Below are 24,216 nucleotides of genomic sequence, written 5' to 3' on the forward strand. Positions count from 1 at the left end.
AAAGAGGGAAGAAAAAGTCTCTTGCCTCTTCGGCAGGTCCAGAGTTTTCCCCGACTCCCTCCTGGCTAGCCGTGGTGCACTAACCCCTTGAAGGCTGTGTTCACGCCGCCAACCCCAGTCCTCTCCCTGCGCTCCGACCGAAGCCCGAGCCTCCTGTAATATGTTTTTAAAGAACATTTAATGCCATGGGAAGATTGTCATATTAAAAATCTTAAATAGGATATAAAGCTGTATATAGGAAATTTCCAGTTATGGTGATACATACTAGGTTGTTTGGACCAACCTTTTTGTAGAGGAAAACACAAAAAACTGGACAGAAAATTAAAAAGAAAGGGAGGGAGGGAGGAAGAAAGGAAGAAAAGAAAGTACACAAAGGCATTGTAGAGTTAACAAGGTGATGTAAAATCACCAATTCAAAAATCTGTGTGCAGACTTAAATCCAAAGAAGTTGAGCTCTAGAGAGGTTAGTTTCAGGTCCCTTCCTTCTTAGGGCATTTCTGATTCCAGAAGCGTCTGTTGAGAGGCTAAATAATACTTTTGAAAGCCATGGTTATGGGGCTAAGGAAATTTAGAGTCCAGGGCCTGCCAAGAGTAGGAACTGTGGTATATCTTCTGTGCTCTGAATGCTTTGTAATGGTGAACAAGAAGAAAAACAACCCAGATTACAGCTCTGCTCTAGGTTATCAGAGTAATCCAGAAAATCTTAGTCCCCGAAATTGGATTAAAGTTATCCTGGATGGCTAATGTTCCCAAGGACCTCAAATTATTTCTATAAACATCTCTTCTACATAGTGAGAAACTTTCAGTCAAAGATAAACAGGGAGAAGGAGATAAAGCACTATGAAAAGAGATAGCATACATAACAGACTATATAAACACTCTCATAAGTTATCTCCAGCTAGGTACTGGCTCTGGAAGAGAGAGACTTTAAAATAATTATGCTTGCTAAAATCAAGGAGACAGAAGATAGGAACAAAATTTTCAGTAGAGCATTAGAAACCATAAAATGGCAGAGCAGATTTGAGAAAGAACCAAATAAAAATTGTAGAACTAAGAAATACAATAAGTGAAATTTAGAACTTAATGGTGGATCTAATAGCAGATTAGAAGAGATAATTAGTGAACTAGACACTGAAACTGTCCAGATCAATGAAGAGACAAAACAATAGTAAATTTAGAAAAGAGAGTAAGAGGCAGAAGTTAGAGTGAGGTCAAATTTATCTGTGATTGGAGTTCCAAAAGGAAAAGAGAAAGAATAGGACAGAAACAATATTTGAAGAGATAATGGCTGGGAATTTTAAAAAATTGATTTAAAAAAAATCAGACCACAGATTCAAGAAGATAAAACCAAAGTAGGAAAAATAAAAAGAAATAATAAGACAAGAATAAAATCCTAAAAGCTGCTGGCGGTGGGGGGAAGGGTATGTTCAAAAGGACAGCAATTAAAGTAACAGTGGACTTCTCAACTGAAAATACTGAATCTGGAAGAAAATGGATATAATTAAGGCAGTAAAAGAAAATAACTACCAATCTAGAGTCCAATGCCTGGGGGAAATATCCTTCAGAAATAAAGGTAAAGTGAAGACATTTTAAGACTGACAAAATCTGAGATAGTTTGTTACTAGGAGATACATTCTAAGGAAACACCGAAGGACATTATTCAGACAGAAGGAAAGGTGTCTTAGATGGAAGGTCAGAGATGCAGGAAGGAATGAAGAACAACGAAGATGGTAAATATATGGGTAAATCTAAATGAATATTGTATAAAACAGCAATAATAATGTTTTATTTATGTATTTAAATATATATAAAGGATTAAAATTAATGAGAACAGAAGCTCATAAATTGGGAACTGGTAAATATAGTTTAAGTGTTCTAAGATCTTTGCTTTATGTTGGAAATGGGTAAAGTACCAGTCAATACTGGATTTTAATGGGCAAGAATTTAATAGGTTTTTCAAGGAACTGGAAAAGTGATTCTAAAATTTATATAAAAAGGAAAGGTCCAAGAGTAGCCAAGCTATTCTGAAGAAGAATAAGGTGAGGTCTTACTGTATTGATGGTATCAAAATTAACATGATAGGGCTTCCCTGGTGGCACAGTGGTTGAGAGTCCGCCTGCTGATGCAGGGGACACAGGTTCGTGCCCCGGTCCGGGAAGATCCCACATGCCGCAGAGCGGCTGGGCCCATGAGCCATGGCCGTTGAGCCTGGGCGTCCAGAGCCTGTGCTCCACAACGGGAGAGGCCCCAACAGTGAGAGGCCCACGTACCGCAAAAAAATAAATAAAAATTAACATGATATTTGTATGGATAGACACCTGAATAAAGGAATAGGATATAGTCAGACACACTTATGTGGAAACTCAATATAAAACAAGGATGCCACTGCAGAACATTGGAGAAAAGTCAGACTTCACTAAACAGTTTTGGGAAAATTGGTTATCTGTGTGAGAAAAAAAAGCAGAAAGAAATTGATCCCTACCATACACGAAAATCAATTCCAGATGGATTAAAGACTTAAATGTAAACGTTGGAATTTTTAGGAGCAAATACGGAACAATATCCTTATGACCTTGGAGTTAAGGGAGATTTTTTAGGCAAGATACAAAAAGTAACAAAGCAGTAGAAAAGTGGGCAAAGTTATGAAGAGGCATTTTGCAGGATAAAAGGAATCACAAATGGTCATACATTTATAGAAAACTTGATCAATCTCATTAGTAACCAGGGAAATGCCAATTAAAAGCACAAGATATCTATCTATTCACCTATTCACATTTTACCTTATAAAATAACGTAGAAATTCCTATGCTAGCTAAATATTGTAGATCAGTGACTTTTAACCATTTTTTAAATGTTTTTATTGAAGTATAATTTACATCTAGTGAAATACACAGGTCTTAAATGTACAGTTCAGTGATTATTGATAAATGAATATGCTCATGTAATCCATAGTCCTACCAAATAACAGAACATTTTTTAAATAAATTCATTTATTTATTTATTTTTGGCTGCGTTGAGTCTTCATTGCTGTGTGTGGGCATTTGCTAGTTGTGGCAAGTGGGGGCCACTTTTCATTGCAGTGTGCAGGCTTCTCATTGTGGTGGCCTCTCCTGTTAACGGAGCATGGGCTCCAGGCACGCAGGCTTCAGTAGTTGTGGCATGTGGGCTTAGTTGTGGCACACAGGCTGTAGAGTGCAGGCTCAGTAGTTGTGGCGCATGGGCCCAGTTGCTCCATGGCATATGGGATCTTCCTGGACCAGGGCTTGAACCTGTGTGCCCTGCATTGGCAGGCAGATTCCCAACCACTGTGCCACCAGGGAAGTCCAACAGAACATTTTTATCACCCCAGAAATTTTCTTATATCTCTGCCAAGTTATTCCCTGTTCTATACCCACCTCCCAACAACACAACTACTATTCTGATTTATTTTACTTCAGATTAAGTTTGCCTGTCCTAGAGCTTCATATAAATTGGATCATAGAAAATGTACTTTTTTGTGTCTGGTTCTTTGGTTTAACATAAAGTTTTTTAGATTAATCCATGTTGCTGTATGTATCAGTAGTTCATTCCTTTTATTGCTGTATAGAATTTCATTATATAGATATGCCACAAGTTGGTTATCCATTTTTCTGTTGATGGACATTTGGCTTGTTTGGAGATATTATGAATAAAGTTTGGAGATATTATGAATAAAGCTGCTATGGACAGTTTGGAGATATTATGAATAAAGCTGCTATGGACATTCTTGTACAAATTATTTTGTGACCATATGTTTTAATTTCTCTTGGACAAATATCTAGTAGTAGAATTGCTGAACCACAGGGTAGGTGTATGTTTATAAGAAACTGTGAAACTGTTTTCCAAAATATTTTCTTCTAAAAGCTTTTTGTTTTCATTTTTTTCCTGTGATCCATCTGCAATTAATTTTTGTATGGTGAGAGGAAATATTCAAGGTTAAATTTTTTCCATGTGGATGCCCAGTTGTTCCAGCACCACTTGTTAAAAGATTTCTTTTCTCCTGTTGAATTCATTGGGCACCTTTGTCAACAATCAATTGGCAAAGATGGAAAAAGTCTGTTTCTGGGACTCTGTATTATCTTTTGGTCTATTCTTACACTAATACCATGTAGCTTTATAATAAGTCTTGAAATCAAGTAGTGTGAATCTTCCAGCTTTGTTCTTTTTGTTGTTATTATAGATCCTTTGCACTTCTATATAAATTTTATAACCAGTGTAACATTTTCTAAAAAATAAGTCTGCTGAGATTTTGATTGGGATATTGTTAAATCTATAGATCATTTGGGGAAAAATTGATAACTCGAAAATATTGAATCTTCTGATCCATGAACATAGTATATTTCTCTATTATTTCAGTCTTCTTTACTTTCTCTTCATAGTGGTTTGTAGTTTTTATGAGAGGTCTTGCACATCTTTTGTTAAATTTATCTCTAAGAACTTTGTATTCTTAATGTTATTATGAGCAATATTGGACTTTTTTTCATTTTTCTATTACTGCATATAAAAATGTAATTGATTTTTATGTGACTTTGTATCCTGCAGCCTTGCTAAATTTATTCTAGTAGTTTTCATATTTTCAAAGGATTTTCTTTATACACAATCATGTCATCTGTGAATAAAGACAGCTTTATTTCTCCTTTTCCAAATTTTTTGGCTTTTATTTCTTTTTCATACTTTATTGCTCTGGCTATTACCGCTAGTATAGTGTTAATTAGGAGTAGTAAGGACTGACATCTTTGTTTTGTTTCTGATCTTTGGGAGAAAGATGCCAGTCTTTCACTAGGATATTACCTCTAGGTTTTTCATAGTTGTTCCTTATCAAGGTGTGGAAATTACTTTCTATTCTTAGTTTGCTAAAAGCTTTTATTGTGAATGGGTATCAAATTTTGTGAATTGCTTTTTCTACATCTAGTGAAAGGGTCATATGATTTTTCTCACTCCTTCTGTTAACATGGTAAGTTACACTGTTTGATTTTCAAATGTTAACCAACATTGCATTCCTGGTATAGACCCCAATCAATCTTAAAATAGTATTCTTTTTTTACATTGCTTGATTCAGTTTGCTAATATTTTGCTTAACTATTTTTGTGCCTTTGTCCATGAGGAATCTTGGTTTGTAATTTTCTTATAATGTCTGGTTTTGGTGTTATGGTTTTGTTGGCCTCATAAAATTAGTTGGGAAGATTCCTTCTTCTATTTTCTGGAAGACCTTGTATAAGAGTAGTGTTATTTCCTCCATAAATGTTTGATAGAATTCAAATTTGATAGATGCTATCTGGGACTGGAGTTTTCTTTAAATGTAAAGTGTTTTTGAATAATGAATTCAATTTATTTGTAACAGAGATTGGGCTACCCAGATTTTCGTTTCTTCTTGTGTCTTTAGAGAAGTCCCTCTTTCATTCCTGATATTACTAATTTGTATTTTTGCTCTTTTTAAAATTATCACTCTACCTATCACTTTATCAACTTTATTGATTTTTTCAAAAAAAATTTTTTTTAAAGTTTTATGTTCTATTTCATTGATTTGCACTTCATTTTTATTATTTCCTTCCTTCTATTTATGTAGGGTTTAATTTGCTATTTTTTCCCTACCTTTGTATGTTAGAAACTTAGATTATTGATTTTAAAACTTTTATTATTTCTTTTTAAATGTTATATCTTGTGATTAAAACTATCAAGTTCACTGTAAACATTGCTTTACTTGCATCCCACAGATTTTGATATTTTGTATTTTCATTATCTTTCAGCTAAAAATATTTTTTAAGTTCTCTAGTGGTTTCTTCTTATATTCTATTGACTTCTCTTCTTGTACTTTTTCCCTTCTCCTTCTCCTTTTTAGCACCTTCTCTACAGGTTAAAATATGTGTTCTTAACGTACCACAGTCTGCCATGAATTAGTATTAAAACATTCACATGTAATATTAGATCCTTACCACAGTATGCTTCCACTTGTCTCCCTTTGTGCTACAGTTTTCATATATTTTATTTCTACATATGTTATATAACTCACAATACATTGTTTTTGTTTCTGCTTTAAATGATCAGTTTTCCTTTAAAGAAAATTAAGAAACAAGGAGATATTTATCCACATTTTTACCATTCCCAGTGCTTTTTATTTCTTTATGTAGAATCAATTTTTCATCTAGTGTCATTTCCTTTAGTCTGAAGTACTTCTTTTAAAAGTATGCTGGGAATTCTCTTAGCATGTATTTGTCTGGAAAAGGCTTTAGTTCACCATCATTGGTGAACGATAGTTTCACTGGATATAGAATTCTAGTTGATGCTTTTTTTCTTTTAGCACATTAAAGCTGTTCTCTCAATTGTCCTCTGGATTTCATAGTTTCTAATGAGAATTGTTATCTTCATTCCTCTGTGCATAATGTGTTATTTCTCAGGCTGCTTTTTTTTCCTTTTATCACTGGTTTTCCACCATTTGATAATGTGCCCAAATGGGGTTTTCTTTGTATTTATTCTGCTTGGGTTATTTTTTGTTTGTTTTAGATTCTTGAATATGTTAGTTAATATTTTTCATCAAAATTGGAACATTTTTAGCCATTATCCTTCAAATAATTATCCTTGTCTGACTTCTCTCTCTTCTTGTTCTATAACTCCAATTGAATGTTAGACCACAGGTCACCAAGACTCTGTTTATTGGTTGTTTCAGTTTTTTGTTTTTTAATAGACTATTTTTTTAGAGCAGTTTTAAGTTAATAAAAGATAGTTCTCTGTATGTTTTATTCCTCTGATAGTTACTTTGCTATGTTATAGTTAGAGAGGGGGTAAATCAGTGACTGGTTTGGTCACCTTGTGAATAACACCTTTATTTATTTAATACACGTTTCACTGATGATGTTTTCCATAGTAAGAAATACTATATAAAGATACATAGAAGATTTTGTTCCATTGATCTAATATCTTTTTTTACACATTATATTTGTTTTTTAAAAGTATTTTATTTTCTTGTTTTTTGCTCATAAGCACCTAAAGTATGTACATGTATGTGCGTGTTTCTTATGACAGATTTATATTATACTTTGAATTCTTAGAAATTGTATTACTCTTGAGCCATTGGCATCACTTGCCAAACTTAGGTTTTGTTTTTTTCCTTTCCAGGCCCAGCTTCAAAGGGAAAAAGAACAGGATCATATGAAGCTGCAAGCAAAACTTGAAAAGCTTGATGTCTTAGAAAAAGAATGTTTTAAACTTACAACAACTCAGAAAACTGCTGAGGTAAGCTTCTACTTGTTTCTTTGAAGTGGTGATGCCAGGAATAAATCTTTAGTATTAAGCATAATTACACTGTATGTGAATATGCAGTAAAATTAGATTCGTAAAACTTCATTAACAACTTTTAGTAATCCAGATATGAATTCCTGCCTATAGAGATGAAAAGTTAATATATTCTATCACAGCATGAATGAGCTTGCCTTTTGATGTGAAATTGTAGTTTTGGTTTCTTCTGCAATGGCAGAACATTTTCATTCGTTAAGTAATTTACCTAAAGGATATTGAAAAGATTGCCTTTCACCACTTACAATTAAGTTAAGCCTATTCTAGATCCTGTCCTGAAATACCCTCTCCTTTTCCACCCAAATCCTATCCATTTCATAGGACTTTCTCCCAGTCCTGCTTCCTCTGTGAAGCCTTCCTTGAGTTTTCCATCACTCAGGAAGCTCACCCTTTGAAATAATACTGTCTTCTTATTCTAAACTACACCATGGATATAAGATGAAATACTTATGTGTATAAGGTTATACAGTATATACATGGTATGAGTCAAATCATATCATTTCATGTATATTACTGTTGTTTCCCTAAGTACAGCATAAATAGATGTTTGTTGTAATTTGTCTATATTTTGAATGAAACATTGAGACCCAAGACTATAATTGTTTGACATTCTAGACCTTTAAAACCTCCCAAATTTTTCATTATTATGATTTTGTTGATGAAAGTTAAAAGAGCCTATGCATATACATTCTTTGCTTTTCCTTTGTTCTTCTTGTATATAATAGCAGGTAAAGAAGCATAGGAAGAAAGCCAAGAAAAATTTAGCATCTTTTGCCATTCCTTTTTCTTACTTTCTGCTTTAATTTACCAAACTATCAAGAATCAATACCCTAAGGACTCTATTTGGAAAAGGAATATAAGATATTTGGCTTTAGTTTTTGTATAATAATCCCAGATTTTTTATTCTTTTGCAGGGCAAGATTAAACATTTAGAGGAAAAACTAAAGGAAGAAGAACATCAGCGTAAGCTCTTTCAAGACAAAGCTTCTCAGGTAAATAGAGCACTATATCATCTATCACATTAAAATCATGTACGTTTTATTGTACTTTATTAACTGAAGCCTGTATTCTAGACTCTAATTTCTGCTTCCTAGCTTGTTATTTTTTGTCTCATTTTGCTATAATACTGAAGTTCTCAATAAGTCAGCCAGTATATTTATATACTTGGATGTATTGCCAAGAGATCTTTTGGTCTTTTGAAATTCTGACAAACATATATATATTCTCAGTTGAAACAATTCCTGCTATAGATTGTTTTCAGTTTGAGATATATAAAATAATTCATTCTCTTAAAAACAGAAAATGATTGTAATTACCAGTAGACCTGGTAACTTTTTCACACAAAAAATAGTGTTTGAGGTTTTCTTTTCTTCCTCAAAAAATATTTTGTCTTTATAAATTGAGATCTGATCCTCATTATAATGTTTTTGAAGAAGAAGGAACTTGTTAAAAATCAATTTAATACATTTTTTTTCAATATTGTAGCTTCAAACTGAACTTGAAATCAGTAGAATTTTGATGTCTTCAGTATCAAATCCAAAGCGCTCCAAGGAAAAGAAGAAATCTTCAAAGGTATGCAAACACTTTATTCTTATCTTGCTAATACTTATTTCTTGCTAATACTTATTTCTTTACCTTTTTAATATTTATACCTATCCATTTCCAAAAAAAATTTGAAAAGATTTATAATACAAGACAATGCTTTGAAATGGGCCTAAAAACATGAGTCAAGTAATGATGGTTTGGGGTGTGAGGACAGAAAATTCCATAAAACTTAGGTTAAAGAAAGTAACAGCAGTTGAGTGCAAAACCTAGCTCTGAGTTTGCTTAACAGCCAAAGCAAAAAGGAGCATATAATAGGCAGTACATCTATCTTTGTGAAATAACAATAAGCTTTCCAGTTTTTCTAGAAAGACAAACATTTTCCTAGTACTAAACTGTTAGAGAAATGTACTTTGGATACTTTACGAAAGAGGCAATAAACAACACAATAGATACTGACAAGCACAATAGATCCTAGAAGCAGTTTTATATAATATATGCACAATAAAAAGACAAAGATACAGTATTAAATTATATTGTATTATAAATTATAGTCATTTCTCTAGGTAAATTATTTATTTTTTTCTGTGCTCATAGCCTTTGGATTTGCCTAAAAATAAAGATTGGGGAAGTACTTTATAGATTTACCAATAATATTTTGTTTAGATGAGTTGATGTTTGGGGTTTATTATATTAAACTTTCTTATTTATAATGGTAAGAAAGAAAATGTTAATCCCTTTTAATCTCATGATTCTGAAATTATAGTTTTGATGACCATCATTACTGTTTACTCAATAAGCATGTAGTGTTTGTGTGTGTTCTTTGCTGTGGGAACCAGGCATGCTATTTGCAAGTTCTGGCCACTGCCATAGGCTCACCCTATGGATACGATAATGGAGGAAATGTTATACTTAACTTTAGCTAGTTATTTATTCCATAAATAAGAGTTACTATTTAATAGTTTGGCTGCATTTTTCACAGATTTTTTTCTTTCAAAGAATTTGCAAAATACAGTAATGAAAAGCATTTTCCCAATGCAATTTATGTTGATTTTTTAGCTTATTTCCTTCCTCAAGTATGTTTTCTTTCTTGTCTCTACAGGAAGATTAGAAGCTGCAAAGCCAAATAGAAAATCACTATAAGTAATTTGCAAGTGGAAAAATTATTGACTTAATTTTGTATTTGTGTTTTATGGCATCCTTTGATGAGTTAGTGGAAAAAAAATTTTAATAAGGTACAGGGAGAAACAAGGTAAAAGAAATGAAGGAAAGAAAAGGTAGCTGCTGGAAGAAAAGAAAAAGTAATTAACAGCAAAATCACTTTTAAAAAGTAGTTAGTTCAAGTCCCAAGTTCATAGGATCTGCCTGTAATAATGCCTCCCTTTAAAGATGGCAGGGACACTTCGTTGCTTGCTGAAGGTAGGATCTGATTTTGAGACCTCAATGAGAGTCCTGCTTGTCTCACTGACACTCCATATCCTGAATGTAGTTCATTCAATTCATACATCTTGATTTACATAGACTAGTACCTTTAGGTAGTAAAAAGATAAATAACACAGGAATTTACAGAAAGGCAGATAAATATACAAATATAAGACAGAGTATAATAAAAACTTAATGAAGGTATAAACAAAGTACTGTGGTGCTGTATAGATAAAGAATATGTGAAGGGGTCATGCAAGAAGCAGCATTAAAGGCAGCCTTGGAAAATTAGTAAGTACTGATAGAGATGAGGAGAAGTGTTTTACAGTCTGAGAGTATAGTTGGTTTTTCCACGAAACGATAAGTAATTGTCCAGTACTGGGTGTGAGATGGTGTCATATGAGACTGAAATTGAAAATATAGCTTGAGGTGACATTATGACTGATCTTCAATGCTATGTTAAGAATTTGAACTTTTATTCTATAAGTCATTGGGAACCATTGCAGGCTTGTAGGCAAATGATTAGAGCTATACTTCTAGATGGTAAGCGACAACAGTATAAGGTGAACTTGGAAGTAAAGAATCGGGCTGTTTGAATGTGGTAAGCAAGATGATGGAAGCCTTTCCTGTGACGTTTTCATTATTCTCTTAAAAGGTTAGACTAATCAATCAGAGATCTCATCCAATATAGTAATTAAAAGAATTAAATTTCTTTTACTCTTAATTATAACTGCTTGAAATAGCCTTAGACCAGACCATTGTTTTCCATTACTTGAAATTACCGTTCCTGAAGTACAGAGGTTGAGTGGTTGTCCAGGGTCACCAGGCAACTCTGAGTGAATAAGAACTGACTCACAAACTTGTGATTTCTCTACCTCTAAGCCATTTTATTTCTTTAATTTTCAGAAAAAAAAAATTGAATGTTTATAATAGTTAAGATATCTAAATTTTCATTTAGAGTTCGGAATATTTTGTTTTCATTATGGAATATGCTCAGTTTATTGATTATTCTCTTGGTGAAATGTTAACTAGAGTGACCAATTCACCCCAGTTTGCCTGTGACTTTCCTAGTTTTAGTACTGAAAATTCTGTATCATGGGCAAATTGAGACAATTGGTCACCCTAGTTCAATCCTTCCTACAAAAATAGTGAAATCATTTACTTTTAAGAATGTAGTTCAGCAGGGCTTCCCTGGTGGCGCAGCGGTTGAGAGTCCGCCTGCCGATGCAGGGGATACGGGTTCGTGCTCCGGTCCGGGAAGATCCCACATGCCGCGGGGCGGCTGGGCCCGTGAGCCATGGCCGCTGAGCCTGCGCGTCCGGAGCCTGTGCTTCGCAACGGGAGAGGCCACAGCAGTGAGAGGCCCGCGTACGGCAAAAAAAAAAAAAAAGAATGTAGTTCAGCAGTGTCTTTTTAAAAATGTTTCATGAAGGAGTATATATAACAAAAAATGTCTGCTCGAAGGATAATAATGAAATTAGCACTTGGTAGAGTGACCACCCAGCTTAAGAAATAGAACATTACCAGCACTGTTAAGCCCCAGCATATATCTCTCCTAAATTGTATTCCCTCCGTCCAAGGATTAACCACAATTCTGATTTTGCTTTTATCATTCTCTGGCTTTTTTAAAAAAAATTACTTTGCCAAATAAGTATTCCTAAGAAATACATGTTTTAGGGTTATGCTTTGAACTTTATGTAAATGGACTTATTCTGTTCGTGTTCTTCAGCAGCTTTCTTTTTCCACTCAGCATTAAGTTTATGAGATTCTTCCAATTGATGCATATACCTATGGTTTGCTGCTTTTTATTGCTAAAAATATTTTTTCCTTTCTCCTTTCAGTGATCATTTGGTTTGTTTCTCACTTTTTATTATTATAAAAAACACTGTTAAGAACTTTCTTGTACATACCTCTTGGTGCATGTGTTCAGGAGTTTCTCTAAGATGCTGGGCCATAAGTGTTATGCACCTTAGCTTTACGAGATAATGTCCAAAGTGATTGGACCAGTTTATGTTCCAATCAGCAGTTACCATTGTTCCATATCCTAACCATAAGTGTCTATTTTTGTTTTTCACTTTTTATTTTGAAAAATTATATATTCACAGGAGATAACAAAAAAATATAAAGGGAGGTCCCATGTATCTTCAACCAGTTTTCCCCAATGGTAACATCTTTCATAAATATAGTATAAAGTCCAGGAAATTGAAATTGGTACAATACACAGAACTTATGGAGATTTCAATCGTTTTTTATTCACTTAGTTGTGTGTGTATATGTATGTGTGTGTGTGAGTATATGTAGTTTTATATAGTTTTATCACATGTGTATATTCATGTAACTATCACCACAATGAAGATACAGCACTATTCCACCTCTATAAGATTTCTTCATTCCATCCCTTTATAGTTACACATCATCCTGCTCCCTAACCCTTAGCATTTTCTAATCTGTTTACCATCTCTATAATTTTATTTCATGAATGCTATATAAATGTAATCATACAGTATGTAACCTTTTTTAAAAAAATTTTATTTATTTTTGACTGCGTTGGGTCTTCATTGCTGCACGTGGGCTTTTCTCTAGTTGTGGCTAGTGGGGGCTACTCTTCATTGTGTGCGGGCTTGTTGCTGTGGCTTCTCTGGTTGAGGAACATGGGCTCTAGGCACACAGGCTTCATTGTGGCACGTGGGCTCAGTAGTTGTGACGCACGGGCTTAGTTGCTCCGCGGTATATGGGATCTTCCGTGACCAGGGCTCGAACCCATGTCCCCTGCATTGGCAGGTGGATTCTTAACCACTGCACCACCACAGAAGCCCAGTATGTAACCTTTTGAGAGGCTTTTTTTGCTCAGCCAATTCCCTTGCAATCCACCAAGTATTAATACATTTTTAAAAGTTTCTGTGTAGTATTCCATGTTATGGATGTGCCACAGTTTAACCATTTACCTATTGAAGGATATTTGGATTGTTTTCAGTTTTAGGCTATCACAAATAAAGCAGTTATAAACATTTGTGTATGGGTTTTTGTGTGAACATAAGTTTTCATTTTTCAGGGATAAATGTCTAAAAGTGCAATTGCTAAATCATATGATAACTACATGTTTAGTTTTATAAGAAACTTCCAAACTGTCTTCCAAAGTGACTGCATTATTTTGTGCATATGAGTGATCTGGTTTCTCCACATCCTTGCCAGCATTTGGTGGTGTCACTTTTTTTTTTTTTTTGGCTGTTCTAATAGGTGTATAGTGATGTTTCATTGTAACTTGCATTTTCCTAATGGCTAATAATGTTGCATTTGATAAATGTCTTTTTAAATATTTTTTTGTTTACTTTTTCCCTTGTCAATATTTAGAAAACTAAATGTTTAAAGAGAGGACCACCTCAGCAAATTTATTCAAAGTTTGGATCACTGCCTATTGTGGCTGAGAAGGTGAGAGGGGGAAAAATGAGGATACTTGGTCAGATAAACTCAGGCTTTGTTGTAAGTGATATTTAAATGCCATCAGTTATTTAAAATCGTTCTCAGCTATTTCTTTTCCCCCGAAGTCTGCCAGTGCAGGCCATTCCAGGAATGCAAGTACCCCAAACCTGCAGACAATGCAACATTACAGGCCACATATCCTTCAGAAACTGGCTGAAGTTTCTGAACCTAGATGTCTCTACAAGCCTTCTAAATCAACTTCTCAATGTGAAGCTGTACCTTCTGACTCAGAAAAGTCCATTTCCGTTTGTAACAATTTATCTGAACTTTTGATGGCAATGCAAGATGAGCTGGACCAAATGACTATGTAAGTATTTATCAGAAGAAGTAGCAAGATATTTAGGTATCTTTTTTTCTTCTCAGTCTTTCAAACAGTGCCACTTATAAATTCTTAAAAGTCTTACTTAGCCATTTGGATTTATTTTGATCTGCAGATTTGTTGTCATTGATTTTTCATTATATTTGTTGTATTTAAATTGCATTTTAATTATCTATGTGTAATTACTACTTTTTCCAATTTAAAGTGTTTCTGTATTCCCAAGATCTGAACTGATAGACAAATATTTCTGTCATTCTAACAAATGGAGTCTGGTGACCTTAAATTGTAACTCACAAATACTTTTATAAGAAAGATTCTCCATTTGTTTTTTATAATCTTTTTAGTTAAATGAATGATTTCATTAGATAAATAGGAAAGCAATTTCTTGTTTTAGATTCTGGCTGGTCTGCATTACACGTTTGAAGCATCCATAGTAAACAATATTCTGTATGGGATATATATTTTAAGCTTCAAGTTTAAATATATATTCAACAAAAATTCCAGAAAATATGTGATTTGGGCGGCCAGCTAGTTGAACTAAGACCTCTGTAGAAGATATAACTAGTTCTATTGGCAGTGTTTCTTTGAGTAGGCTATCACCAAATCTAGGGATTTCTCAGGCAAATACTTCTATAGCTGGAATTCTTCCACAGATTCTACATTAAGAATTCCAAACTTGGAATGAAAAAGAGTCCCTTAATGCCTCTAGCTAAGGACATCAGAATATTTTACTACATTTAACTGTAAACATCAAGGATTCAGACCTTTTTTTTAGGATTCTTTAAGATCCTAAGTCTAATATATTTCTAAATATATCTAATCTCAAATCATAAGAGCCTGTTTATAATTACCATAGATTTAATTTGATAACCCTACAGAAAGAGACTGTCTTTGAAGGTTAATATTTAACTCTGATTAAAATTTATGATTGAACAGAATATTGTCTAATTGTGACAAAGACATATACTATAAACTGTAATAGTGCTTGATATTTGCTTTTCTTTCATAGGGAGTACCAAGACCTTCTGAATCAAATGAAAGAAACTGAAAGCCAATCAGTCTGTGAAAACATAGAATGTGAACTAGAACATTTAGTCAAGAAAATGGAAATTAAAGGAGAACAAATTTCTAAATTAATGAAGCATCAAGACAATGTAAGAGGCTTTAGTAAAAGATTTTAATGAAAAGATAATGTATCTGGATTCAGTGTTATATCTCTGTATGACCTTCCAAATTTGAGGCCTGTATGTATGGCTTAGAGAAAAGATGATAGATAGGAATCCCTTAGGCTTATTATAGAGTCATCTGTCCATTGAAATAACATGGCCTCCTATGTAACTCTCCAAGATAATACAAAGAAAAGGAAACAAGGAAGTTTAGTTATGGGAAATTCCCTGGTGGTCCAGTGGTTAGGGCTCAGCCCGTTCATTGCTGGGGCCCAGGTTCAATCCCTGGTTGGAGAACTAAGATCCTGCAAGCCTCATGGTGTGGCCAAAAAAAGAAAAGAAAAGAAAGTTTAGTTATGTATTCAAAAATAAGTTTGGGAAAATTAAGAGGTAGGCTAGATTTGCTTTACAGCTCTCCCAGTTATCCTTTTAGCATTCTTTCCCCTTATCCCTCTCTTCCCTAATGCCTTAATGAAACCCCTTATGTCAACAGGTGTCTAGTGCATATATAAACCTGGCTTCTGAAGCAGTACCCCAACTCTAAGACTGCTATTTCCAGTTTCCCAGAACAAGCTATGCTGTGTTCCATTCGCTGGGGACCTGTGCTGAGCTAGCTCTAGAGGGGTGATGAGGGGGACTCTATCCTTGTGTGTAAGTTCTTAACAGCTAAGAATGGCATAACAGTTTTAATATTTTAATGAAAAAATCATGGAATATTATATTTTATCCCAAGACAATGACTCCATTCTTAGTACGATTATGCTACTGGAACAGAAAGCAGAGAAAATCTTTCCAGGAACCCTCAGGTCATATCATGTAGCTATCTGCCTATGGAATAATCAGCATTCATATAAGTTGGTGATATATTAACCTCACAATTAAGCCTTCCCCACTTTTATAGGAAAGTAATAAAGAATGCAGAATTTTACTGCCTTTACTCTTCTATAGCCAATAAAGAAAGAAAGAAGGAAATGAAATTTTGAAGCAAACATTTTCACTTTACTGGCTTTTAAGTCTATAGTAAGTAAAATTTTTGTATGATTGTGTTAGGGTGAAGATTATATAACTTGTATACTTTCTTAGAATCACACAGGAGAAACTTGAAAGGAATAGAAGAATAGTCACTTTTTTTAAATTTAGGAAGTGTGTACATAAATAATATTTTGAAAATATTATTTATATTCCATAATAACTATAGCAGTATAAAATTTCAAGCATTTTTAGACAAATAGAACACCAGATACTTAGCCAATGTCTAGACCAGCTCTACAAATTAGGCTGTGCTTAAGTGAAATAGATTAAGTAATGGAGGGAATTCCCTGGCGGTCCAGTGGTTAGGATTCTGCGCTTCCACTGCAGGGGGCACAGGTTGGATCCATGATTGGGGAGCTAAGCCGTGTGGCCTGGCCAAAATAAATTAATTAATTTAATTAAATAAATATTTAAAAATTTAAAAAAGATTGAGTAATGGACTGGACTTCGAAGAAATAGGTTTTGACTAGTTTATAAGTTTTGTTTAATTCTGTCTACCCAATCATTACTAGATACTCCTCAATGAGATAAAGTTATTCCTTTGCCTTTTTTTTTTTAAACTGGCATTCAGTAGTACTTTAAATTCATGAATACTTTAAATTAAAAAAAAAAAAATATATATATATATATAGACTCTATAAACTTGATGTCCATTCCTAGCATCAAATCTTTGCTTTATTGTTAGTGTCACCTGAAAGGTCCTTCTCTCACCTCCCTGTTCTCCAGATTTTTCCCATTTCATATCTTACATAAACATTCCTTCCTCTCAGCTTCTCCAGCCCACATTGATCTTGTCCTACTTTTAGCCTTCTCAGATATATACTTTTTGTCCTACTCAAAGTTATTGTGGCTTGAATTATTCTCTAGTTGTCACATATATGCTTTGATTTCACTAATAAGAGCAGTAAACTCTTTGAAAGCAAAGATTGTTTTATTCATTATATTTTTGTCTAACTAGCACAGTGTTAGGCATGTAATAGGTATTCAATAAATAAAGACTTAACGAACTTTTTAATTTCATGTAATCTTTAAACCATCAATCCAATCCATCTACTGTAAGGTATATTTTAAGTATATTTTTGACTAAAATGTTAGATTTTTTTCTCTCCAGGTCTGCAAACTGCAGCAAAAAGTTCAGAATTTGAAGATGAGTGAAGCTTCAGCTATTCAGAAAGAAGATAGCAACTGTAAAGGATCAAAGAACATAAAAAATAGCCCCAGAAAATGTTTGCTAACTAACTCTCCTCAAAAAAACAGCAACTTTCCTCCAATACGAGTCCATAATCTTCAAATGAAATTGAGAAGAGATGATATCATGTGGGAACAGTAACACAGTAGCAAAACTGTCACCTTAAATGAACTTTGTCAGTGAGATCTTGAACTGTCTAAAGTGGTTTTAATTTAATATACCTTTATGAAATTTTGAATTATGTTTCTAGCCTCTATAAAGTGTCAAATTATATATTTTAAAATTAGTGCCTAATGACCTCCTAAGAGCCCCAAATAATAAATGATTGCTTTCTTGTTTTTCTTATTGACTGAAGTACCTAATCTTGTGTTAGAAACATTGTTCACTTTGCAGATACCTTAAGATAAATTTAAAAAATTATACTAGACTGATGATATTTAAAACTGAGTTAAATTTGAGATACAAGTGCCATAACACTTTTTCATTTAGTAGGCTTGGAACCTTAAGAACCAATACAAAATTAACAGAGTATGGAAAGGTCTTTTAACTTTCCTGGTGCTTCCTTCCTATCTTGTTTTAGAGCTGGGAAATGTTTTTCTTTTTTGGAAAGGGAAAAGCTTTGGGAAGAGGCCTTTAGCCCAAGTTTTTATGTGACAATTACAAATAGGAACCCATAGTTACTTAATTTTTAGATGACAATAACTCAGCTGTGGAAGCCTTCCTCTGCTATTCCCATTCTCTTTTACAAATCTAGCTTTGTTTTTTTTGATCTTACTCCTTTGTAACTATATTTTTGATATTTTGATTAGTGGTGCCATAAGAGATTTCTTTGTACATATATGCTTTATAATAAATTTACATTTGTTGACCTATCTTTCCAGAAGCCTATGGAAACTAGTACAACTCTTCTGAACTTATTTGGTTTCTCATCAGAATCCTTTGGGGCAACTAGAGAACTGGAGTCATCAACTGAAGTAGAACTAGAAGACTGACAGAAAAGGCATAACGGAAGTGAGGAACTCAGAAGATAGGGTAGCAGTTTAAGAGATGGTGATTCCGAAGGAATTGGGAGGTACATCTTTATCTACAGCTGGGGGGATGTTCAAGCTATAGGTGTGAAAGAATAAAAAGATCAACATCTTGGGGAGCTAGGAAAAGCAATTTTTTTAAAAGACAGTCCTTATATCCTCCTAGGAAATCCCAAAAAGTGTGTGTAGGAGAAAGAGGGTAATTGTGGACCCTCTGTTGGGGGAGGAGGAAAACTGAGATTCAGTCTCATTGAGAGAAGAGGTGCTGTTAGAAGACCTTTCCATACCTGAAGTGGGGAGATGACTGAAAATCGGCACATTTATACTTGGAATTGTCCTTGAAAGCACCTAATGGCTGAGATAAAAGTTTCTCTCCCTTTGGTTCAAATAGTACATTTGTCCTTCACCCACTTTCACTCCCTCTCCCTTTACAGCACCTTCAGCCCCAGAGATGTCACAGACTGCTTCGTATAAACTCAGTTTCATCACCTTACCTATTTTTCAACTTTGCCTTTTCTCCTCAAGAATGTGAGTGCTCGGTGCTTTGTGTCCACCTAGAGGGGTGGGATAGGGAGGGTGGGAAGGAGACGCAAGAGGGAGGAGATATGGGGATATATGTATGCATATAGCTGATTCACTTTGTTATACAGCAGAAACTAACACACCATTGTAAAGCAATTATACTCCAATATAAATGTTAAAAAAAAAACAAAACCTAAAACTCCAACAGAAGGTGAAACTAATTAACCAGAAATGAATCAAATAGAGAATTTGAGAATGAGAAAGCAGTAGTAAAGTTGTTCTAGTTAGCATAAGTTTTGTTTTAATAATAATAATCACCATCATCTAAAATAAAATCTTTGGAAACTGTGGTTGTAGAACAGAGGTTAAAATTGACGTTTCTTCAGGTTATTTCCATCATTATCTCAGAGTTTCATCTTGTTTCACGGTCTTCCTTTTTTTCCTTATTTTCCTAACCATTGTCCTTCCCTTTGAAAGCCATGTGCCGAGATAATCTATCCAAGATCATATTTGCTTAGTTCCTTCAAAGACCCTTTCCTCTCTCTGGTATTAGTCATTCAATTTCCTGATTTTACCCTTAATTTTGATTCATGAACTGCACCTTCTCAGCAATCTTGGCTTCATACTAACTGAATCGTGGCTGTCTTCTGTGATACTGTTTTCTACTGAAATCTTGATTCTTTACATAGGGAGACATACATTTTCTAAGTGTTAACTTCTGATTTCCTTCATCCGTTTAAAGAATAATATTAGAACATTGAATAAACTACTTTGAATGCTTGCTTAATATATTCGTCATTTTATATATAAAAACATAAATGATAATTGCTAAGACAGGCTTATACAATTAATTTGAAGTTACTTACACATTTTTTAAAAATCTAACGTTGGATTAAGGTTTTGCATGTGTTCAAGTTTGGAAAGACTTGAACTTAACTCCATTAGATGATGTCTTCTTTTGTGAATCCAATTCCACTATTCTATATACATTCTTCAGGAATTTCCTCTCTTTTTTCTAGAGATCTGTTCATCCAGGTCTCCTCTTCACTGCTTTAAAAAAAAAAACTGATAAAAAATGGCAGATATGCACACTTGCTGCTGTTGACACTTTGCTCTGTATCTCATTCTAATTTCCTGCCACCAACTCCCAGACTGATCTATGTCTTGGCAATTCCCTGTGACAATCTGTTCACAGTACCATCTACTGTTTTAAAGATAAAGTCATTATTGTTACATCTTGAATAACAGTAACAAATGACCTTTACACACCTACTAAAACAAAGACTTGATGATTATTGATACATTTTTCAATCAGGACTACAGCAAACAACCCTGATGCATGTTATAAAAATAGTAAAATTAGGGCTTCCCTGGTGGCGCAGTGGTTGAGAGTCTGCCTGCCGATGCAGGGGACACGGGTTCGTGCTCCGGTCCGGGAAGATCCCACATGCCGCGGAGCGGCTGGGCCCGTGAGCCATGGCCGCTGAGCCTGCGCATCCGGAGCCTATGCTCCGCAATGGGAGAGGCCACAACAGTGAGAGGCCCGCGTACCGCAAAAAAAAAAAAAAAAATAGTAAAATTAATTCAAAGGTTTGAAGATTTTTCCCTTTCCCCTTCTTCACTTCCTATTCCAGAGATACTTCAGCTTTACTGCTAGACTGGCTGCTTTGTTAATGTCATCAAATAAGGCAAAGAGCAGACATATGCACATTGTTGTTTAACATACCACCTGAATCAGGAATACAGTAGTCCAGAATATTTTGAAACATATTTCAGGGCTTTTTCCAGCCGATCACCTCACCCAAACAATAATCCATTCCTCCCATTTCTGAGTGCCTGGGAGCAGTTGCCTTTTCAGATTTGGAGGGGACTTGGGTAGCATAAGATAAATTAGATTCTTAGTTTTGTATATTTGGCTTCTTTTTCCCTCTTGTCAGTATTCCACTTAAGCTGTTTCGTATTGTGCACCTTTCTTCCCTTCTCACCAAAGGGCTGACCTCAGGAGGCAGAAAAGAGCAGGCTTTGTTGTAGCTAATTAGAGAGGGTAGATACCTGGGACACTGGCTGGCTACCAGCATCACAGTAACTCTTGAAGATCTTTGCATTTAACAAACATTTGCCAAACATTTTATTATGTACAGGGCTCTGTACTAAGTTCACTGTTTTTTTGTTGTTGTAGGTTATTTTTGTTTGTTTTTCATTTGTTTTTTCTTTCTTGAGAATATGTCTAACAGCTTGAGGTCTTTACATTAGTAAGTCATATAACTTTAGTGAATCATAATCATAAATCCTAGAAAACTATGTACTAGGCCAGTTTAAGCTTGATATTTGATATTTAATATGGGAGCTAATTTCTTTGTTTCCTTTCTTACAAGATTATGTATATATATAATATATAAATATATATTTATATATTATATATATATATTTACAGTACACACACACACACACACACACCCTCTATATCTGCTTACAGTGCTCATTCCCAGTGTGTTAACCTTCAGTCTTAATTTACAAAGCAAACATCTCAAATCATCAATAATAAAATGTGCTGGTGTTCAGTAATAATGTATAAATTTCATTTTTTTCTTTTTCTATATAAAAAGAAAATAAAATTCAATTATGCTTAAAAAAAAAAACAAAAAAAGAATGTGAGTGCTGTAGTTTATACTTAGCAAAAAACTCACCAGGACTATTAATGCAGCCCTATCTTTCTGTGCCTTTGTTTTCTATGCACTTAGGACAGTGGCCAGATAGATTTATCAGTATTGAAGTCATTACTTTTGGAAATGTATTACTAAAACAAATTACCATAAGAAATTAAATTCATTTAAAGAACACTTGAATATTTCAATTAAGAATTGAGACATTTCTTGCAAAATCAGTGTAGTGTAGTAGAAAAAAACATGGATTTCAGAATTAGGAGACTTGGGTTCATGTTGTGATTCTGCCACTTAGTAGTTTGGGCGATCAAATAACTTTTTGGAGCCTCCATTTCTTACTTGTAAAGGTGGGATTATATTACTACCTACTTCATAGGATTGTTGTGAGATTAAATGAAATAACATGTCAAAGCACCCAGCAGAAGTGTTGGCACTGAATAAAAACTCAATAAATGTTAAATCTGAGTAGCCAAAAAAAAGAAAAAATTGTCGTAGAACCTAAGTTTGCATGGGTTAGAGCCTGAAAGCAAGAGCCAAAAGGTACTCTTCAAAAAAGTGAGAATATCCTAATTTTTTTTTTTTTTTTCTTTTTCTATGTGCCTGGGAGGAAATTGCTTTGGCTTGTTTCGTGGCTCAGGTTTCTAGTGGGGGGTGGGTAAAGAATATAGTCCTACTATGGTGCAGAAATACATAATCACACACAGCAACTTGGTTTGGAGTTTGTGTTGTTGGGGTGACATTTATTAGGAAAGACAATAAGGAATGGTCTCTCATTGCTCGATCACAATTACTGAACTCAAAATGTATCTCTGCTCACAGCCTGCTGCTTGCCTTTGACTCCTCAGGGGGTGGAGCAAATGATTTCCTTCCTGGATGGGGCAGTCTATGGTCAGTGTACAAGAGTTGCTGTAGCAACCCCGCAGCTGTGCTCTGCCTAGCAGAAACTCGGTAGGATATCATAGATTTTGTTCACTTAAGTAAAAACAGGTTTGTTTGTTTTTTATTTAATCAGAAATTGAAAAAAATGAAATTGGAACTTTTTAGCCACGACAGGTCTCAACTTTAATGAAACTGAAACTAGAAAGTTTGAGTGTCTGAAGCAGGAGGTATTGTGACTATTCTAATCCTGGAAATAGGAGCTGGGGTCTTGAATTAACTGTACTTGTGTGGGTCATTGGCAACATAGCCATTTTTATCAGGTTGTAGCTAAAGGTAGGAGGGTTGGAGGGAAATGCTCAGTTTTTAGCAGTATAAGATTAAAGAAGGAGATACTTAATGCAGTGGGCTAACTGGCTAGGATGGTGTGCTTGAAAATTATTTCTGAGTTTTTTGTATAGCCTTCTTACTTTAAAAATAAAATTTTAACTATAAAGTAGTATTCTTAACCCATGATAAAACATCAAAAGTTAAATTAAAATTTGACTTGTGAGACATCAAACTCAGGGGAAAAGGTGGGTTGGTCATGCGCAATGGAAGGAGTGCTCACGGTGGCCAAAAATGCACCAGCTGCCGTTGTTGGTGTAGAGTAAATAGTGAAACTCCTAATGGGATTTCCTGGAACTCTATTCAGCTGTAACTAAAGCTGTACCTACGGAGAACATTTAATTGTATGTGAAGTTTAGATAAGTATAAGCCGACTCCCAGATGTACAACAAGACAAACCTATCTAAGGCATAAGAGCATCTGTGAGATTAAAAAAATTCTTTATGGGTGCCATGGCACCTTTTAGTTAAAGTAAAATGAGGATAAATAAAAATAATTGACTTGTCACTGATGTGAAAATAAATTCACTTCTTGGTAATTAAATAGACCTTGCCAATGCCTCAGCTTTTTTCTTCATACTTATTTTCATGTAACTTTCCTCCTTTAATTCCTTTTTTTTTTGTATTTTGTTACATAAGGAGAATTAGACATAACAAAATTGCAAATTTAAAGTTTTAAAATATTGTCTAGACCAGAGTTTGTTTTGAGTATAGCTGTAAATGATTTACTTAAAGAATCAGGTGGATTTTTTTCCTGGTGGGTTTTTTGGGAGTGTTCTCCTTATGGGTACAGTGTCATTGCATTCTCATTTGGTGCAAGAGCCTACTAGATGCCATAGGCAATCATTAGAATTATAACAGTACACCCCCACTGAAGAAATGTATTTTTATTATATATGCACGGTCCATTGTATCTTATGTGTTTAACAGTTTTAACAGAAAATATTAGAGAAGCAAATTGATCTCTTGTTACTTTATGCTCTGAGGTGGGTTTTTTTGACAATATAAGACTTGTAAATGACCAGTTCAACAGTCTGTAATGTTGGGAGACTGGATCCAGGTTGGAGGTGGAATGTTGGGCATTATGAATTTTCTGTCAAAGGAAGATAAAAAGTTCTATGAATGGTATAATCAGCTTTCTAGAATAATCTTTTAAAATAAAGGTGAAGTTATCCACCATACTTTCTGCACAGATTTTGCTTGTCTAACTTCCCCTCATTCTTCAGGTCTCAACTAACTGCTGCCTCTAAGAAGCTCTCTTTAAGCCTCCTCTTCACACCCCT

General features: G+C 34.3%; 1 protein-coding gene across 5 annotated transcripts in view; it reads left to right on the forward strand.

The window, feature by feature from the left end:
- The window catches only part of CEP57L1 (centrosomal protein 57 like 1), a 90,962-nt gene that overhangs the window by 43,102 nt on the left and 23,644 nt on the right, over positions 1–24,216 (forward strand). For 3 of the 5 annotated variants that reach the window (XM_033867608.2, XM_019929546.3, XM_033867609.2), the window contains 7 exons: positions 7,132–7,248; positions 8,223–8,300; positions 8,794–8,880; positions 13,624–13,701; positions 13,818–14,059; positions 15,081–15,225; positions 17,381–18,332. In XM_033867608.2, the coding sequence (XP_033723499.1) occupies positions 7,132–7,248; positions 8,223–8,300; positions 8,794–8,880; positions 13,624–13,701; positions 13,818–14,059; positions 15,081–15,225; positions 17,381–17,599 (966 nt within the window). In that variant the 3' untranslated portion in view covers positions 17,600–18,332. Of the gene's footprint in view, positions 1–7,131; positions 7,249–8,222; positions 8,301–8,793; positions 8,881–13,623; positions 13,702–13,817; positions 14,060–15,080; positions 15,226–15,730; positions 15,889–17,380; positions 18,333–18,391; positions 18,531–24,216 lie in introns of those variants that run through there. The other 2 variants (XR_012324775.1, XR_012324776.1) reach the window with 2 other exon arrangements.

Source organism: Tursiops truncatus, chromosome 12 (genome assembly GCF_011762595.2).
Source record: "Tursiops truncatus isolate mTurTru1 chromosome 12, mTurTru1.mat.Y, whole genome shotgun sequence".
Classification (NCBI taxonomy): Eukaryota; Metazoa; Chordata; class Mammalia; order Artiodactyla; family Delphinidae; genus Tursiops; species Tursiops truncatus.